Source organism: Canis lupus, chromosome 14, assembly GCF_048164855.1.
Source record: "Canis lupus baileyi chromosome 14, mCanLup2.hap1, whole genome shotgun sequence".
NCBI lineage: Eukaryota > Metazoa > Chordata > Mammalia > Carnivora > Canidae > Canis > Canis lupus.
In genome coordinates, this window is record NC_132851.1 from 15,178,881 (window position 1) to 15,194,124 (window position 15,244).

General features: G+C 32.6%; 1 protein-coding gene across 1 annotated transcript in view; it reads right to left on the bottom strand.

The window, feature by feature from the left end:
• The window catches only part of CSMD3 (CUB and Sushi multiple domains 3), a 1,168,727-nt gene that overhangs the window by 899,254 nt on the left and 254,229 nt on the right, over positions 1-15,244 (bottom strand). The window contains exon 4 of the mRNA XM_072774281.1: positions 1,540-1,734. Within this exon, the coding sequence (XP_072630382.1) occupies positions 1,540-1,734 (195 nt within the window). The remainder of the gene's footprint in view (positions 1-1,539; positions 1,735-15,244) is intronic.

The following is a 15,244-nucleotide window of genomic DNA, read 5'->3' on the forward strand; positions in this document are numbered from 1 at the left end:
TGTCCTTCTGTTCTTTGTACTAAACTATCTTTTCAAAGTTGTTTGTACAATAGTCTTAAAGGACAGTGTCTTCCACCAGAGTAAAGGGCAAGTTTGCATATAAGCTTGGGGAATAAAGTTAGGGGTGCCTAACTAGGGGTGCCTAACTAGAGGTGCACCTAGGGGTGTCTTTGCTTCAGAGCAAAGGGCAGACGTGCTCATTTATAAAGAATTCAATTTCCTAAACTCATCGTCCAACTCCTAAAATAGCACCTATGATGTGTGCAGGTATCCCATACTCTTTATATCATTCTGTGAGAATTAGGGCTTTGAGAACTAGCACAAATGTTAATACTTTGGCTGCTGACATGTCAATGAATAATAAACTTTCCTTTGTTTCTGACCCAAAAGACTGGGGTCTTCTATCATCACCCAAGAAACTGTGGCAGAGAAATCTGTTAACTTGAGAGTTGAGTAAAATCTGACTCTTTAGAGTTCTTGACATTTACTGAGTAAACTTGAGCAGTTATTTCAAATTTTTTGCACTTCAGTTTTGTATTGTGAAATTTAAAAGCGACTATACTTGTAAATCTCTTAGTATGCTACAGTATTCAAATGATGTTCTAAGTGTTCAAATATCAATCTCAATGAGCTGACACAATTTGCCTGAGGTCACTCCTATGGTCATTGTCAAAGCAGGGATAAAAAGCTAGCTGTTTCTGATTTTCAGAGGTCTTTCCTTCATATACTTCCAGCCACATGTTGGAGAGGAAGCTACAAAGTGACTTAGATCAGCAGCTGGACATTCCTATGTCCCATTCATACAGGAAGCAAATGCCAAAGGATAAAAGAGATACAACTCATTTATCTGTCTCTTTGTTAGAAAGCCAAGCCCACAGAAAACAATAAAGGTCTCCAGAATTTCTGTGGGCAAGATTCATCCATGAATTCAGCTTCCACTGAACATCACTGAACATGTTCTATGTTTCAGTCACAATACATTGAAAATGTTTCCACATTAGAGTATTATTGCTTTCCCCATAACATAAGTAATATTAATCAGTATCGATTAAATGAACTATATAGCATTCTTATTTCACAAATTCCCACGCTAAGTCTTCCACTAGATATCTTTAAAAGATTCACAGATTCAATCAATACTTCAAAATGTCAACAAAATTATGACTCTGACAGACTAATTAAATTTCTAAACATCATTAACCTTGTGTCTAATATAAATGCTAAAGCACATTTATGTACTATGCATACATATGTGTATAAATATAGAGATATATTGTACTGTTTCATTTCACAAGTAACATCTTATTTTGACAAGCATTTTTTCTAAACTTGTCATGGAATATATGTATACATGTCATATAGTACAAGTATACAGAAATATATTTTTTTATTTTAAGCTTCAAATTTTATAAAAGGAACAAGCATGAGGTGCCAAACATATTTTGCAAATATACTGTATGACTACAACTCTTTTAAAACATTTTCATGTGTCAAACAAACATTCAATCAGTAAAAAAAAATAAATATTTTTTTCTTTACCTCTGCATATGGGAACAGGAAAATCCCATGAGGCTGTATTAATTGAATTAGCTATACAGGTGAGTTGAGGGTGGCCATCAAGAATATATCCAGTTACACAGCTGTAGCGGATCTTGTCCCCAACGTCAAACCGTGTACCATATAATACACCTTTGGGTGGAACTCCTGGATTTCCACAAGAGCTACTCTGCAATTCTGTAAATAGGAGAGAAAAGGAGAATTTACAGTTATTTTAAATTTTTTTAAATTTTTATTTATTTATGATAGTCACAGAGAGAGAGAGAGAGAGGCAGAGACATAGGCAGAGGGAGAAGCAGGCTCCATGCATCGGGAGCCCGACGTGGGATTCGATCCCGGGTCTCCAGGATCGCGCCCTGGGCCAAAGGCAGGCGCTAAACCGCTGCGCCACCCAGGGATCCCCCTACAGTTATTTTAATACATTATTTTAATGTTTTAGATTTTAAAAACTATAGGTAGATACAGATATATCTCTTTTCCTTTCAACAAGTGTCACAATAAAAGGAAATGGCTTTCATTTCAACACATATAACACAGAAGTATGGGAAAGGGACCAAATTTTACCAAAAAGATATTAGGTTTCATTCTTTGTGTTAGAAAATTTTTAATATTTTATAGTATTTAATCTTTCTAGCAATTTTAAAAATCAACATTAGTCATATTATACAGATAATAAAGTTAAGATTAATACCACTTACATGACTTCTTCAAAGTTACATTCTACTAACACATTAATAAGCAAATCAAGTTTTATTAAAATGCTCCCATTACTTTGATGCATCTGCTTAACTCTGAATCAGAAACATTTCTCCAAAAACATATGTGTGCATTTTGGGTAAAAACTTTTTTTCCACTTAAATAAGAAAAATATAGTGCAGTGATGAAATGAAATATTTTTAAAGTTGGAGAGACTGGGCTAAAGTTCCCAATTTGTTTAACCTGAAAATACAATAATAAGAAGTACATAAAGTTGTGAAGTTTTAAATAGATCTTTAAATATATAAAGTACCTGGAAAATGCCTGATATGTTAGGGGATTTTATCTATTACTTTATTTTATTAGTTTATATTTAAAAGTATACAAGTATACAAATATAAGAGATTTTTAAAAATAATATTCATCTCAGAGGAAAAGTCTAGTTTCACTGTAAGTGAAAAGAAAGAAAATACATAGAAATAGTAAAACTTAAAGAAATTAATGAGATTAAGAAAGATTTCTTTTTCCTGATATTATTTTCTAAATTTTCTATTACCTTTATATTATTTCATACTATAAATAATTGTCAATACAAATACTAACTAATGAATTACTGAGCTAAAAGGTATTCAAGTTTGAGTAGGCTACAGTTTAGTTAAGGGTATTATACAAATGTTAATTTCCTATTTTTGACAATTATGCCATGGTTACAGGAGTAGTTAATCTTATGGGAAGCTGGATAAGAGTATAGCGTAACTCTGTACTAATTTGACAATTTAACTGAAAGTCTGAAATTATTGCAAAATAAAAAGCTAAAAAACCACTGCAACACAAAAATGAATTATGTTTCCATTTGGTCTTGATATTCATACCATTTATATAGTTAGTGAGTTCCACGTAATGTTATTTTATATTAAACGAAATACCTAAAAGCCACCATAATATGGAAAATATCAATGACAGTAAGTAAAAATATCTAAATAATATGTGGATGCAATTTTACAAAAGCAATGGCCATTTATAAATAAGAAGTGTATACAGAGTTGAAATTTTGTATTTTTATTCGTAATAGGTTTGTAGTACTTTTAGGAGTGTTTCCTAAGTGAACCTCATTTTTTCTGTATAAACTTTTCAATAATAGTGGGAAAAATCAGTGATAAATTTCAAATGAAGTCAGTTTAATCAGTGAAAAATGTATTGAAGATTTATAGACTTTTATGGGGATTTATACATTACATATATTAGATAAAGCATTCACTTTTAGTTTAGGACAACTATTTTAGTCTAAAACCTGATTAAAAAAAGTAAAAAGAAATTTGACTAATGTTACTTAAATATCAATGGTTTCTCTAAATAACAGGCAATTTCCTTAAGCTTCCTCTGCATTAACGGTACAACAATAAGATCTGTAAAATATTCATCAGTAGCCAAGGTTTTAATGATCTCTAATATTTCACTTTACTATTTTTCTAAGGCATATGGTATAAGTTCACTTTCAGCAAAATATGAAACAAAGTTATTGTCTGTGAATTTTGAGTAATACTTTAAAATACTTTTGAAAAATAGTTTTTCTTGAAATAGGTTCTTTTTTTAAAAATTCATTTGATTGAACGATGAGATGTTTGCTGCAAGAGATGGTGAGGTTAATAAGTTTTGATAAAATGAATAAGCATTCAATCTCTTAAATATAGTAATAACAAAGGAAATTCTCTTAATGAAACTACCACTTGTGGCCTTAGAATTGATCCACTCCTTTCTCTCTCACCTCCTAAAAAATAATTAAGGTCAGGACTTCAATTAGCATAAAGTTATATATCTAGGAGAAAAAGCAGTTTCTAAATTATTTCACAGGAAGCAGTTAGGTGGAGAGATGAAGGGAAAGAGAGAAGCAAGCTCTAAATAGTTCTCAGATTTAACTTTGATTTAAATGAACAAATAAACATTACCCAGAACAAAGTACCTGAAGCAAAAATGGAAAACACAGGAAGTAAGTTAATGAATGAATCACAGCCCTGGTTGGAATCTTAATACATTAACTTTCTATTGCCTGACTTGTAGCTGAATTATTTCTAAGTCAACAGACAGATAAGAAGTTAGGCTGTTTCAAAATAAAACTCAAAAAAGAAAATTCTAAAACATATCTGGTTCTCACCTTCAGGAATTTCCTACTTTCAATTGCCCTTGTATTTTGACTTTCATAAATAAGAACTACTCATTCTCTGTAGACTTAGTAATCTCATGAAGACAGGAAGATGTTTCACATTCAAGTTTACGAGATCACAATTCTATAGCCACTGCTCATGGATTCTATTTTTTGTCCTCTCCCAACCATTTAATTTGGGACTTCTCCCTAAGCTATGTGCATTTTAAGACAAACAGCCAAGGATGTGATATTAACTGAAAGAATTACAACCCACCACCAAAAAATGCTATATTCTGATTCACTTTTTAGTCTTGATTTTTAAAAAATAAATAGTGCTTCATATTTGAACTTTTTAAATTAACTTGTTAATTAATATGAGAGTCTAGAACTAGCTAAGTGAGACTAATTTTTAGACATTGTTTCTACCAGCTATCAAGAGTTTGAATTGCAGGGGAAAATGAAGACACAGTCTGCTATATTTAGTAAAAGCAGCTTATAAACTAATCATTGCTATACATGGCATTTACAATAACTGGTGATTTTATTATAAAATCATTCTTAAGGGAAATAGAGATTTAAGCAATAAAGAACTTTCATGTTAATTCACCAAATGTACCCACAAGATAACAACACCATGCTTGCTTATCACTTTACTGTGCTTCTGAAGTAAATAATTACATCTAAAAAGCAGAATTGCCAGACTCAGTTACCTTCTTTCACCAACAGATGACACTAAAATAAGGATTGGAAAGTTTTGGTTATTAAAATAAAACAATTATAGAAGTGACATAGTCTCATCTGATATTCCATAAAGCAAAGATTAAAATGGGATTGGAGTGTTCTGGAGAGAATACTTTAAAGTTATTTTCATGATACTATTATTTGAGCAGTGATCAATTTCTTTAAATGCAAAAAATAAATATATAAAATTCCTTATATACTGCAGTTTTATTTGAATGTATTCTTGGTATCTGGGCCATGAGATTGTGTTTGTGGATAAAACAGAAGTACTCAAGAATGAGTAGTGAATCAAGAAGATTACTGGAAAACTAGTCTGAAGACTTTATACTCAAAAAATGTTTCTGAAAATGTCAGAGACACTTTATATAAGTTTACTGCTCTGTCCAAATGATTGAGTCAAATTAAAATTCATCTGTTTTTTTTTTTCTAGAAATATATCTTTCTTTTTTACCCTCTCTTCACAGAGATATTGAAATTATCAGCAAATAATGTGAAGGCAACATAAACCATACTAAACTGTGTGGGATTATTGATAAAACAAAAAATTCCTGGAGGAAGATCTGAGATAAATAAAAATCCAAATGGAGGCTGGGATTTATTGACAGTCCTCTATATTAGTTGAAAGGAAACATACCTATAAATTACTTAGTAACTAATTTATTCATCAGAACTTCTTGGAGGTTATCATTAGCATTGGTGCTCTGTGATGTGACCAGTTCAAGCAACACCACCTTCCTCACCTTCTAAGAGTTTATAAATTGAAAAAGTTAATAACCTTAATTGTTGAGATCAGCTGTGAGTCATCCTTTTTTTCTAGGCACTTAAGCATTCATATTCCCATTGCATCTCACAAATTACCCAACACCATATATGATTTTCCCTGTTGTACAGAAAGAGAAATGGACACAGATAAAGTAACATTCCCAAAGTCACCCAACTAATAGATAGATTTGTAGTTCTAGCCTAGATGTTTCTAAGATTAAAAAAAAGAAGAAACCTTAGATTATTTCACAACTGCATGTTGTTGCCATGAAAAAAAAGATATTCATTTCACAAGTGTTTATTAAAAAGTTAATATGGATAGTACTGTGGGATACAGTTTTGCAAATGACAGACATGGCCCTGCCCTCATGGAATTTATCAACTTGGGGTTGACCAAGTCAATAAGTAGTTACATAGCATTAATTATAATATGACAAGTGGGATAAAGGAAACATAAGGCTATAATGAAAGTATATAATTGAGAAAATTTAGTTTTAATTAAGAAGAGGTCTGGAAAGAATTTTCTGATAAAGTCAAGTTTAAATTGAGATCTGAAATAGGATAAAGAGTGAGTTGGATTAAAAAAAAAAGGGTTTAGTAGGTTCAAAATTTAGAAATGTAAGAATCAAAGTACTATAATAGTTACTAGATTTGGCAAAGTTTTATGAGCATGGTAGGGCACAAACTGAATTACAAAAAATATTCCAAAAGGGTTGGCCAAAGACAGGTTCATGTAGTGAATACATAACGTATGCATATGTTCGTGATTGGAAAAAGAAGCTGTGTCATTAAATGTTTTTTGAAGGAGATACTATAAGCTCTAGAGAAGGGAATGATTCAGAGTGAATAACTGAAATCTAAATGTACAATAAGCAGAGATTTTCATAAGTGTGTATGATATATGTTTTGTGAATTTACTAATTGAATAGTAATTCAATCTTAAAACTGATTAATTGGTGGATATGATTATGAAAACTAATATTAAAAAGATGAGTAGCAAGAATACTATATGCATACTATATTTACATAAGAATATCAACTTTACAAGGCTGTTAATATGACTATATAAAACAATATATATGTTGAGCAAGCACACAATACATGGCAGATATTATTATTAGCTCAACAAGTTGTAGGTTTATTTTTATTATAATCAATTTTGCATTAGAGACATCTAAATTAGGTGTGATTAAATTATGACCTACTAGAGGCAGGGCCATGTCTTCATTAAATGCTATTAGATCATTCCTGATGTCTTAAAAATTAGTCAAAAAATAGTACTTTAGTCAAAGGTAAAATTCAATTACTCCTCTCTAGGACATAAATGAAATTCAAGGTGTAACTCTACACCTGATAGAATATTTGGACAACCAGATACAAAAAACTTCCTTATGGGTTTCATTGATTCATTAATTCTTTCATCTATTAGTTGATATCATATGTGAAGCATTATCCCAGGCACAGTGATTATAAAAAGGTATGTGAAAAAATAAAAATAGATAAATAAATAAATAAAAAGGTATGTGATATATTGCATCCTAACAAAGTTCAGATACGTTAAAAAATAAAACAAAGTTTCAAATACTTTTGAAAAATAATGAATCCTGAAAAAGAGTGTATATCAAGGACTAAAAGAGAGTTTTTATCACATTTTCCTAGAGAAATTCAGTAAAACTCTACTAAGCAATTTAGAAAAGGAGGGGTGATTTATACTAATAAACATTTTACAATAACCTTAGCTTTTTTAAAAATCCCCAATTTGTTAGGAGCACATGGATTATTGTGAAAGGCAAGATAGTTAGCAAAATATCAAGAAGAAAACCTGACCTTGAAAATTGGAGTGAAAACCAAATGAAAGGATAACGGATACCATGACTACAGAACTGCATAATTATTCAGTCAAATAGATGAAGCATGATCCTGCTGAGATCAATTAACAATGCTTTAAAACACTGTAAAATTATATCTACTAAGGGAAGTAAAATCAAGTTGTTTGTACTTCTTACAGAAAATTAATCTCAAGATTTTATTTCCCAGATGATTAAAAATAATTTAGGAGAACATAATATCAAGTTGAACCACCTAGTACCTCTCATCCTGAGACTTCAAAGTACTTAACCAACTAATACATTTTCCAACTTTTTTAGTGGTACAAAATATTCTTTTATTAAGGATACTAAACTATTACATTCACATAGGATATAAATGGTATCATTTGAGAATTCACTTGGAGACTGGATGAGCAAGAATTTTGTGGATCAGCTATTAAATCTCTCTTGTTTCCCATGGACTTTTACTTCAGTATATATGACTCAATGATACTTTTTTTTTTTCTTTAATTTGCTTCCTCACTAGACTGTGAGCATCTTGAGAATAAGGGCTCCAATTCATCTCTATGCATTAAGAACTCAGTACATTTTGTGGTATGCTGTTGAAAAGCAACAAAGGATTGCTCAGTTCATTGAGTTTTTTCGCTAATAGAAAAACATTAAAGATGATCATCACAGTTTGTAGGAGTAAATGTTTAAAGACAAAATAGAGTGGAACCACTAGACTAGAAGAGAGCTGTAGGCACATCATGACCTAAACTTGGGTCATGATGAGCGCTGGGCCACAGGGCCTGCCTGTGATTTTATAGGTCAAATTATATAATTGTGCCATCTAAATATGTATTTTTAAATGAAAATTCATTAACTTCAGTAAGTCACTTCTTAAGCTAGTTCCTAAGCTACTGGTCATTGCCACACTCTTCACTGGGATGCTGGAATGGAATGAACACTAGGCCACGCACCATTGTAAAAGTTATCTTGAAGCTTCAAAAAGGTTCAGATTTGGCAATAAAAAGGATGAATGCTCATTATTGAATGCTCTTACCATTATTATTTTAACTTAATGAAAAGGATTCAAACTATTGGTTGCAGGGGGAGAACTGAGAATAAGCCAACGCTGTCTCAGTTCATCTGTCTAAGAAGAAAATAGATTACTGCATTGATCTGGCTGTGATGAAGGGAGAATGCACACAGATTATAATGCATTTTAAACAGCAGTAGAAGAAAAATCTATTGTCATTATTTTTTTAATTAAAGTAAATCACTGGGTGGGCTAATTATAATTCCAAAGGAAGGAAGTGTGAAGCAGTAAAACAGTGTAAAACCAAACACACAAAAATCTGTGTTATCTAGGTAACACCATTCTGTTTTGATATTGGTGTACTGGTCCCACAGGTAAGAGAGGTAAAAGCTTTTAGAGTCAGATCAAGATTAATGGTCAGATACAATGAAGAAAATTCATTGCACAATATTCAAGACTACTGGATGTGTACTTTGGATCTGTGAATAAGAGGCAATTAATATTCTTTCAATTTCAAATATCTGTCCTCCTTTTTTTTTTTTGACAAAACAAAGTTTACCACTTAAACTAAACTTATGAAAAGCAATACTGTATTTTTATTTTGTAAAATAACTACCAACACATTAAAATAGATGGGTGGAAAGGTCATGATATATATTTAAAATTATGATTATTTAAACCTAGCTAGAGCCTGTGTAGCTACCAGAATTTTAACAAAGCAAAGAAAATAAAAATGTAGAATGGAAGGATATTAGCACCATTCTCAGTTTAAAGTTTCTAAAAATGGAATACTGCATCTGTATGAGTAGCATTTGATAACTTGATTCAGAATAATAGAAAAATATGAATAGACTCTCCACTCCTCTGACAGAATTGGGACAAGTATGTGTATTAAGACTTTTGGGTAATTTGTATCTTTAAAAAGATATGTTAAGCTGATTATGGATAATTTACTAGATTACATATTCATCCAATATGAGTGAGAGATGCCACTGTGTTTCATCAATTAATCAATCACCAAATAATTACTGAAGCTTGAAGTATAAATGTCAAAGAGATATAAAAAATAGAACACTGTTTCTGCTCTTTTGGAACTTATAACTCAATTGGAAACATAAAACATGTATAGTATGACCTTCTGGCAATTAAATAATAAAATAGACTCCATAGCTGAATTTGTAAAAGTTACCTATTATATATTTATAAAAAAGGAATAATATTGTATGAACTAAAGGAGAGAACTTTAGTTGAAGAGGAGTCAAGAGAAAAGTCAAATCATATGAATAAATGTAAGAAAGAGAAATGCACAAGATGTGGTCAAGGATCATATGCAAAATAAATGGCCAAAGTAGAATAGTATACCTATGATGAAACAGAATGAAATTTTAGAAATGAATCTTAGGGTCACAATTTGGAGAGCCTTTAAGTTAGATGTCTTAGGGTCAATGTTATGCTAATGCAGCCCCAAAGGCCCTATAATAAAATAGCTAAAATAGACAGCAGTTATTCCTCTATGTGACTCTTCAACTGGTCTAGGCTAGGAGGGATCAGACTATGCCCTCAGGTCTTCAGGGACTCAAGATTTCTTCCATTTTGCTGCTCTATCCCTCTCCTGGGCTTTGTTTGTAAACTTGGTAGAATTGGATTTCCAGAAATGTTGAATTCCGGGCTACTTAAATTCAAACAGAGGATACCAGGAGAAAGAAATGTCCCTCCCTTTCCTTTACTTCTGGCAAAGTCTCTTCTCATCACTGCACCCTATTCAAATTCCAGAGTTTCTGGGTAAAGCACAGCCTACCCCCCCGCCCATTAAGGTCAATGTTTCCCATGGATCAGTACCTGTTAGAGCAGAAAAGGATAATCAAAATAAATATCTCTATGTGGATAAGAGAAGTAGAGGAAATATTCCACAGTCAATGGTCATGAAAATAAATAGAACATATTAGAGAGGCATTATGAAGATCCTCCTACCCTGAAAGATCCTGGTACTGTTCTTGAGAAGGTACTCCTTTGTCCTGTGTCCTCTGCTGTCCCCTGGCATTTCCTGTTGAGAAATGCCACTTGTCCAATTGTCTGTTGCAAAATTTGAAGTGGGTATGGGACAGCAGACTATCCTTAAGAGTATATAAAGCTTATATCTTACATCTGCTAATGCAGGTTTTGTACTTGAAAATTGCCTTAAGAATTGAACAAAGGGATTTGAAGATGACTTCTAGGATTTACTGACTAAAATTCCCTCCAAAAAATTTAAGAACTGGCTTGTTTCTAGTTATTTTCATGTGCCAGTGAGTACTCTCCACCCATTCCCAACCTGCTTTACATCTCTCTCATTCTCTTTTTAATTGAGACTACCTGGAGTAATCTGAAGTAATAAGCTTGCAACATTATTTATCTCATCTTTGCCCGAGGGCTGCCCTCCATCCATCCTTTGACTAAAAACTTAATAAGAGACTCTGATAAACCTTCTTATCCCCTGCTGTACAAAAGCAGCTGGCTTTTGCAACCCAAAAGTCACCAAAATTTTAGACTCTGTTCTTTCCATCTCTCTTTAAAACTGGCCAACATATGCCTGAGCTCTTGTCTGTGCTGTAAAACACTGCCAAAGGCAGCCAGGAATAGGCACCGGCCTTAACAACTTTACTTTCATTCTTTTGAACTGGAGCCTTGGTGCTCTGCCTTCCACATTGTCACAGCAACTACTTCACCACTCTTGCCATAACACAGAAAAGTCACCTGCTGTGCAGTTCATAATGCTTCCTCACTGCTCTTCCTGACCAAAAAAACAGTAACACATGTTGTAGGCTTTTAACACACCACTTCCAGTACAAATATTTCATCAATGCCAGACACAAAAACCATTTTTTAAAGCATAAAGGGAGTTAATATTTTTCTAGGAATGGGTTGTAGGCTGGACCTCTTGATTCATACAGAATTAGCCCAATAAGGGGACTGCTACCTTGAAGCCACTGGAATTAAGTTTACCTGGGGTCACTGCCACCTCACTACCAACTTCTAAACAGCAGAAGGTGACTGTTTTAGTTTTTGTTTTTCCCAGAGAAGCTGGATAATGTTGGAGAGTGATGTAAAATTTCAACATGGATAAAGAAACCCACGGTGAGAATCTAGCAGGAAGGCTGCCTATGCCTAAATTCAGTGTTTCATTCTCACACAAACTGCATATCCTTGGTGGAACATAATTCATATTCACTATAAGGAAGTCTCAGAAATGTGTTCTTTTTTTCCTGACATTGTCCTTTTTTTCCCAAAGATTATTTATTTATTTATTTATTTATTTATTTATTTATTTATTTAGAGACAAAGAGAGAGAGAGAATGAGGGAGAGCAAATACACAAACCAGGGGAGGAGCAGAGGGAGAGGGACAAGCAGACTCCACACTGAGCTCAGAGCTGGAGAGAAGCCTCCATATCACAACCCTGAGATCATGACCTGAGCCAAAACCAATAGTTGAATGCTCAACCAATTGAGCTACCCAGGCACTCCTTTGTCCTGACATTTTCAATTAGAGAATGAAGTAGAGATTGACAGAATTTTTCTGATCATTGTACCTCATTTTTAGGTATCTCTCCTGTTGGAGATTTTATAGGTTAATGTACCTCCATATAATCCTGTCAACTTGGCTTACAGACAAAAGTCCCATTTCCCACTCGATGGTCAAAATCCTCCACAATCATGCCTGTTTACATTTCTTCAAAATCTGCCTATGCTCAACTTCTCTATTTCAGACAAATATTCACTGCTCCCTCCAATATATCATATGTATTCTTGCTTCACAGGTTTGTGTACATTTGTAATAGCTCCTATTTCTTCTCTGTCTGTACAAATGTTTCTATCCTTATACACCTGAACCATTTTCTACCTTCTCTATAAAGATTTATAAACTCTTCAGTCCATGTTGATCCCATTTGCTCTGGAATGTAAATTTTTATTTTCTATTACATTCCTTGATCATTTATTTTAATGTCTTAAAAGATTTCATTTTACCTCTGTTTTCCTTTTTAATTCAACAATGTTCTCTATCTTCTAATGTGTAAACATTGTGTACTCGATTGATTGGTCACCATAATCAAGGCAGATTATGTTTTTAAAGTGCATCTTCAAAACCACTAAGTCTAATTTGGACATACTTGGTTAAAGAACTAGCTTAACTCAAAAAGCTAGAGTTAGGAAAATATGATGTGTCCAAATTATTTCAAATTCCTTTGGAAATTCAATTCCTTTTGAGAAAAAAAAATCCTGCGTCCCATATTGATGAAAAATTTGAGACAACAATCTTTGTATTGGCAGGATTGATGGAGAATTGGAAACTAGGGCCTTGAGAGTTTCTCAGATGACAAGGAATACAAAGAATCCTGACTATTTTGTTCTTCCAAAGTAATGCTCAACTTTTCCTCTGTATATGAATAGCTCTGAAGCTGTGGAGGAAAACAAATAAATAAACAAATAAAGGGGCTTGTTCCAGTTATTTTGCATTCTTGCAGTTTACCTTATCATCAGAAAATGAAGTATAGTGAAAAAATGCTCTAGGAATGAAATAAAATAAATCTGGCTCTGAATCCTATCTGTGTCATTTACTAGTGTGTGGCCAGAGAGGCTTTTAATACTTCAGTTTCCTCTTTGGTATGATAGGCATTACTGAAATTTATTCGAGCTACTTAAGCAAATTAATAGGAACTCACTATGATTTTAACTATGAGATTCTCGATAGCACTACATTTTAACTTGCATTTAATGGTCACTTATTTCATACTGAAAGGATTTGCACATGAACTCATTCTCCTCAGAATATACGTGTTTATGAGGCTTGAGTTCATTGAATGTGTCTGATTTCATTCTATTCAAACCACACACATTTAACAATGGCAAAGGTTTCCCAACAATGCATTTACATTGTTATTCAGTTCATTTATCTTCACTGAGATCTTAACATTTAGAATGTACTTTTACCTTTTTAAGCACTGACATCTACTAATCATGCTAACTAGTTTTGTTACTGGTTATAGCTCATGGTATAGCACAATAGAAATTGCTTCACAAGAGCTATGAAAAACTAATTGAAACCAATTATGACAATTATCTCTCTGTTCAATTGCTTGCACTAGACTCTTCCCTCATACCATACTGTCAGACTGCAAACAATTTTCCCTGATGTGACCTATCCAATTGCATTTCAGGCTTTATTCAGTGAGCATGCATACTTCTGATTAAAATTAATAGGAGCTATGCATGGTTTGAGTGAGGACTGGAGTTATTAGGATTGTAATGTGAATATAAGTGAAAATTAAGTATCATTGGACCTTCTTATTTTAATTAAGTACCCAAACACTCTTAATCAAGCATATAATTAAATTTAAGGGGAAGTGCATTGTGTGCTAATTGCCATTGATTATTAATAATATGCTTATTTATGCATGCAAACTCTATAATGGCATATATCTCCAAACTGTTTCTGAATGACAATAACTGAATTCTGCATAATGAAACTATTAATGAAATGGAGTTTTACAAGAAATGTCAGATGAGAAAATAGTGCAGATTTCAGAACTCTTCTTTCTTAACTTTTCCTTTTGAAAAATTAGAATATATCACATGAACTCACACCAAAGATCAACCATAAAATGGAACTGCTGTTTTCTCCATTTACGTTTTGTTTTGGGGGGCAATATATGTTTTGAGGATAACTGGTTAAAACATTTATGTTTTAATCAAATAATCTAAGTAATCCAAGTCAAATAAATTAATCCTTCAGCTTTTAATTTTTTTTCATTTTGCTATTATACACATTTAAAAATGATTTTTATTGTATGATTTAATTTTTTCATGTATTGATTTATTCACTTATTATCTAATGGCAATATGTTTATTAAGCAGTTTCTGTGTGCTGCACGTTGGTCTAGGAACTGGGGATACAATAGTAAGCAATGTATATCCCTTCCCTCATAGAGCTTGTGAGCTAAACTTATGAGTAGATGTTAGAGAATTTTGGAATATTATTAGATAATAAATGTTAATGAGAAATATAAAGCAAGGAAAGGAAATTAGAAGTTTGGTAGAAGAGGTAGAAAGAAGTTTTAGCTAAGGGAGATTTTACTGAGATGGTGACACTTGAGTTCAGATATGACTGGATGAGGAGCTAGTCATAAGGATATTTGGGAAGGAAATACTCCAGGAAAAGGAACTGCAAATGCAAAGACCCTGATGTAACCTGCTTTGTAGATGTTCATGGAATAATAAGAATCCAATTTAGTTGGAGTGGTCTGACTTAGGTACAAATTGGGAGGAAATAAGATCAGATAATTAAAACAGGACCAGACAGCATAAGACTTCTAAGTCATTGTAAGTTTATTTTCAACTCATTCCTTTGAAATGTCTTTTAAAAAATAACTTTATATAGCTATCTCCCAGTATTTGATTCTTTAAGGCATATAAATTCTCTAATCATAATGGAAAAGAGAGATTTACTCTTTTAACATCCA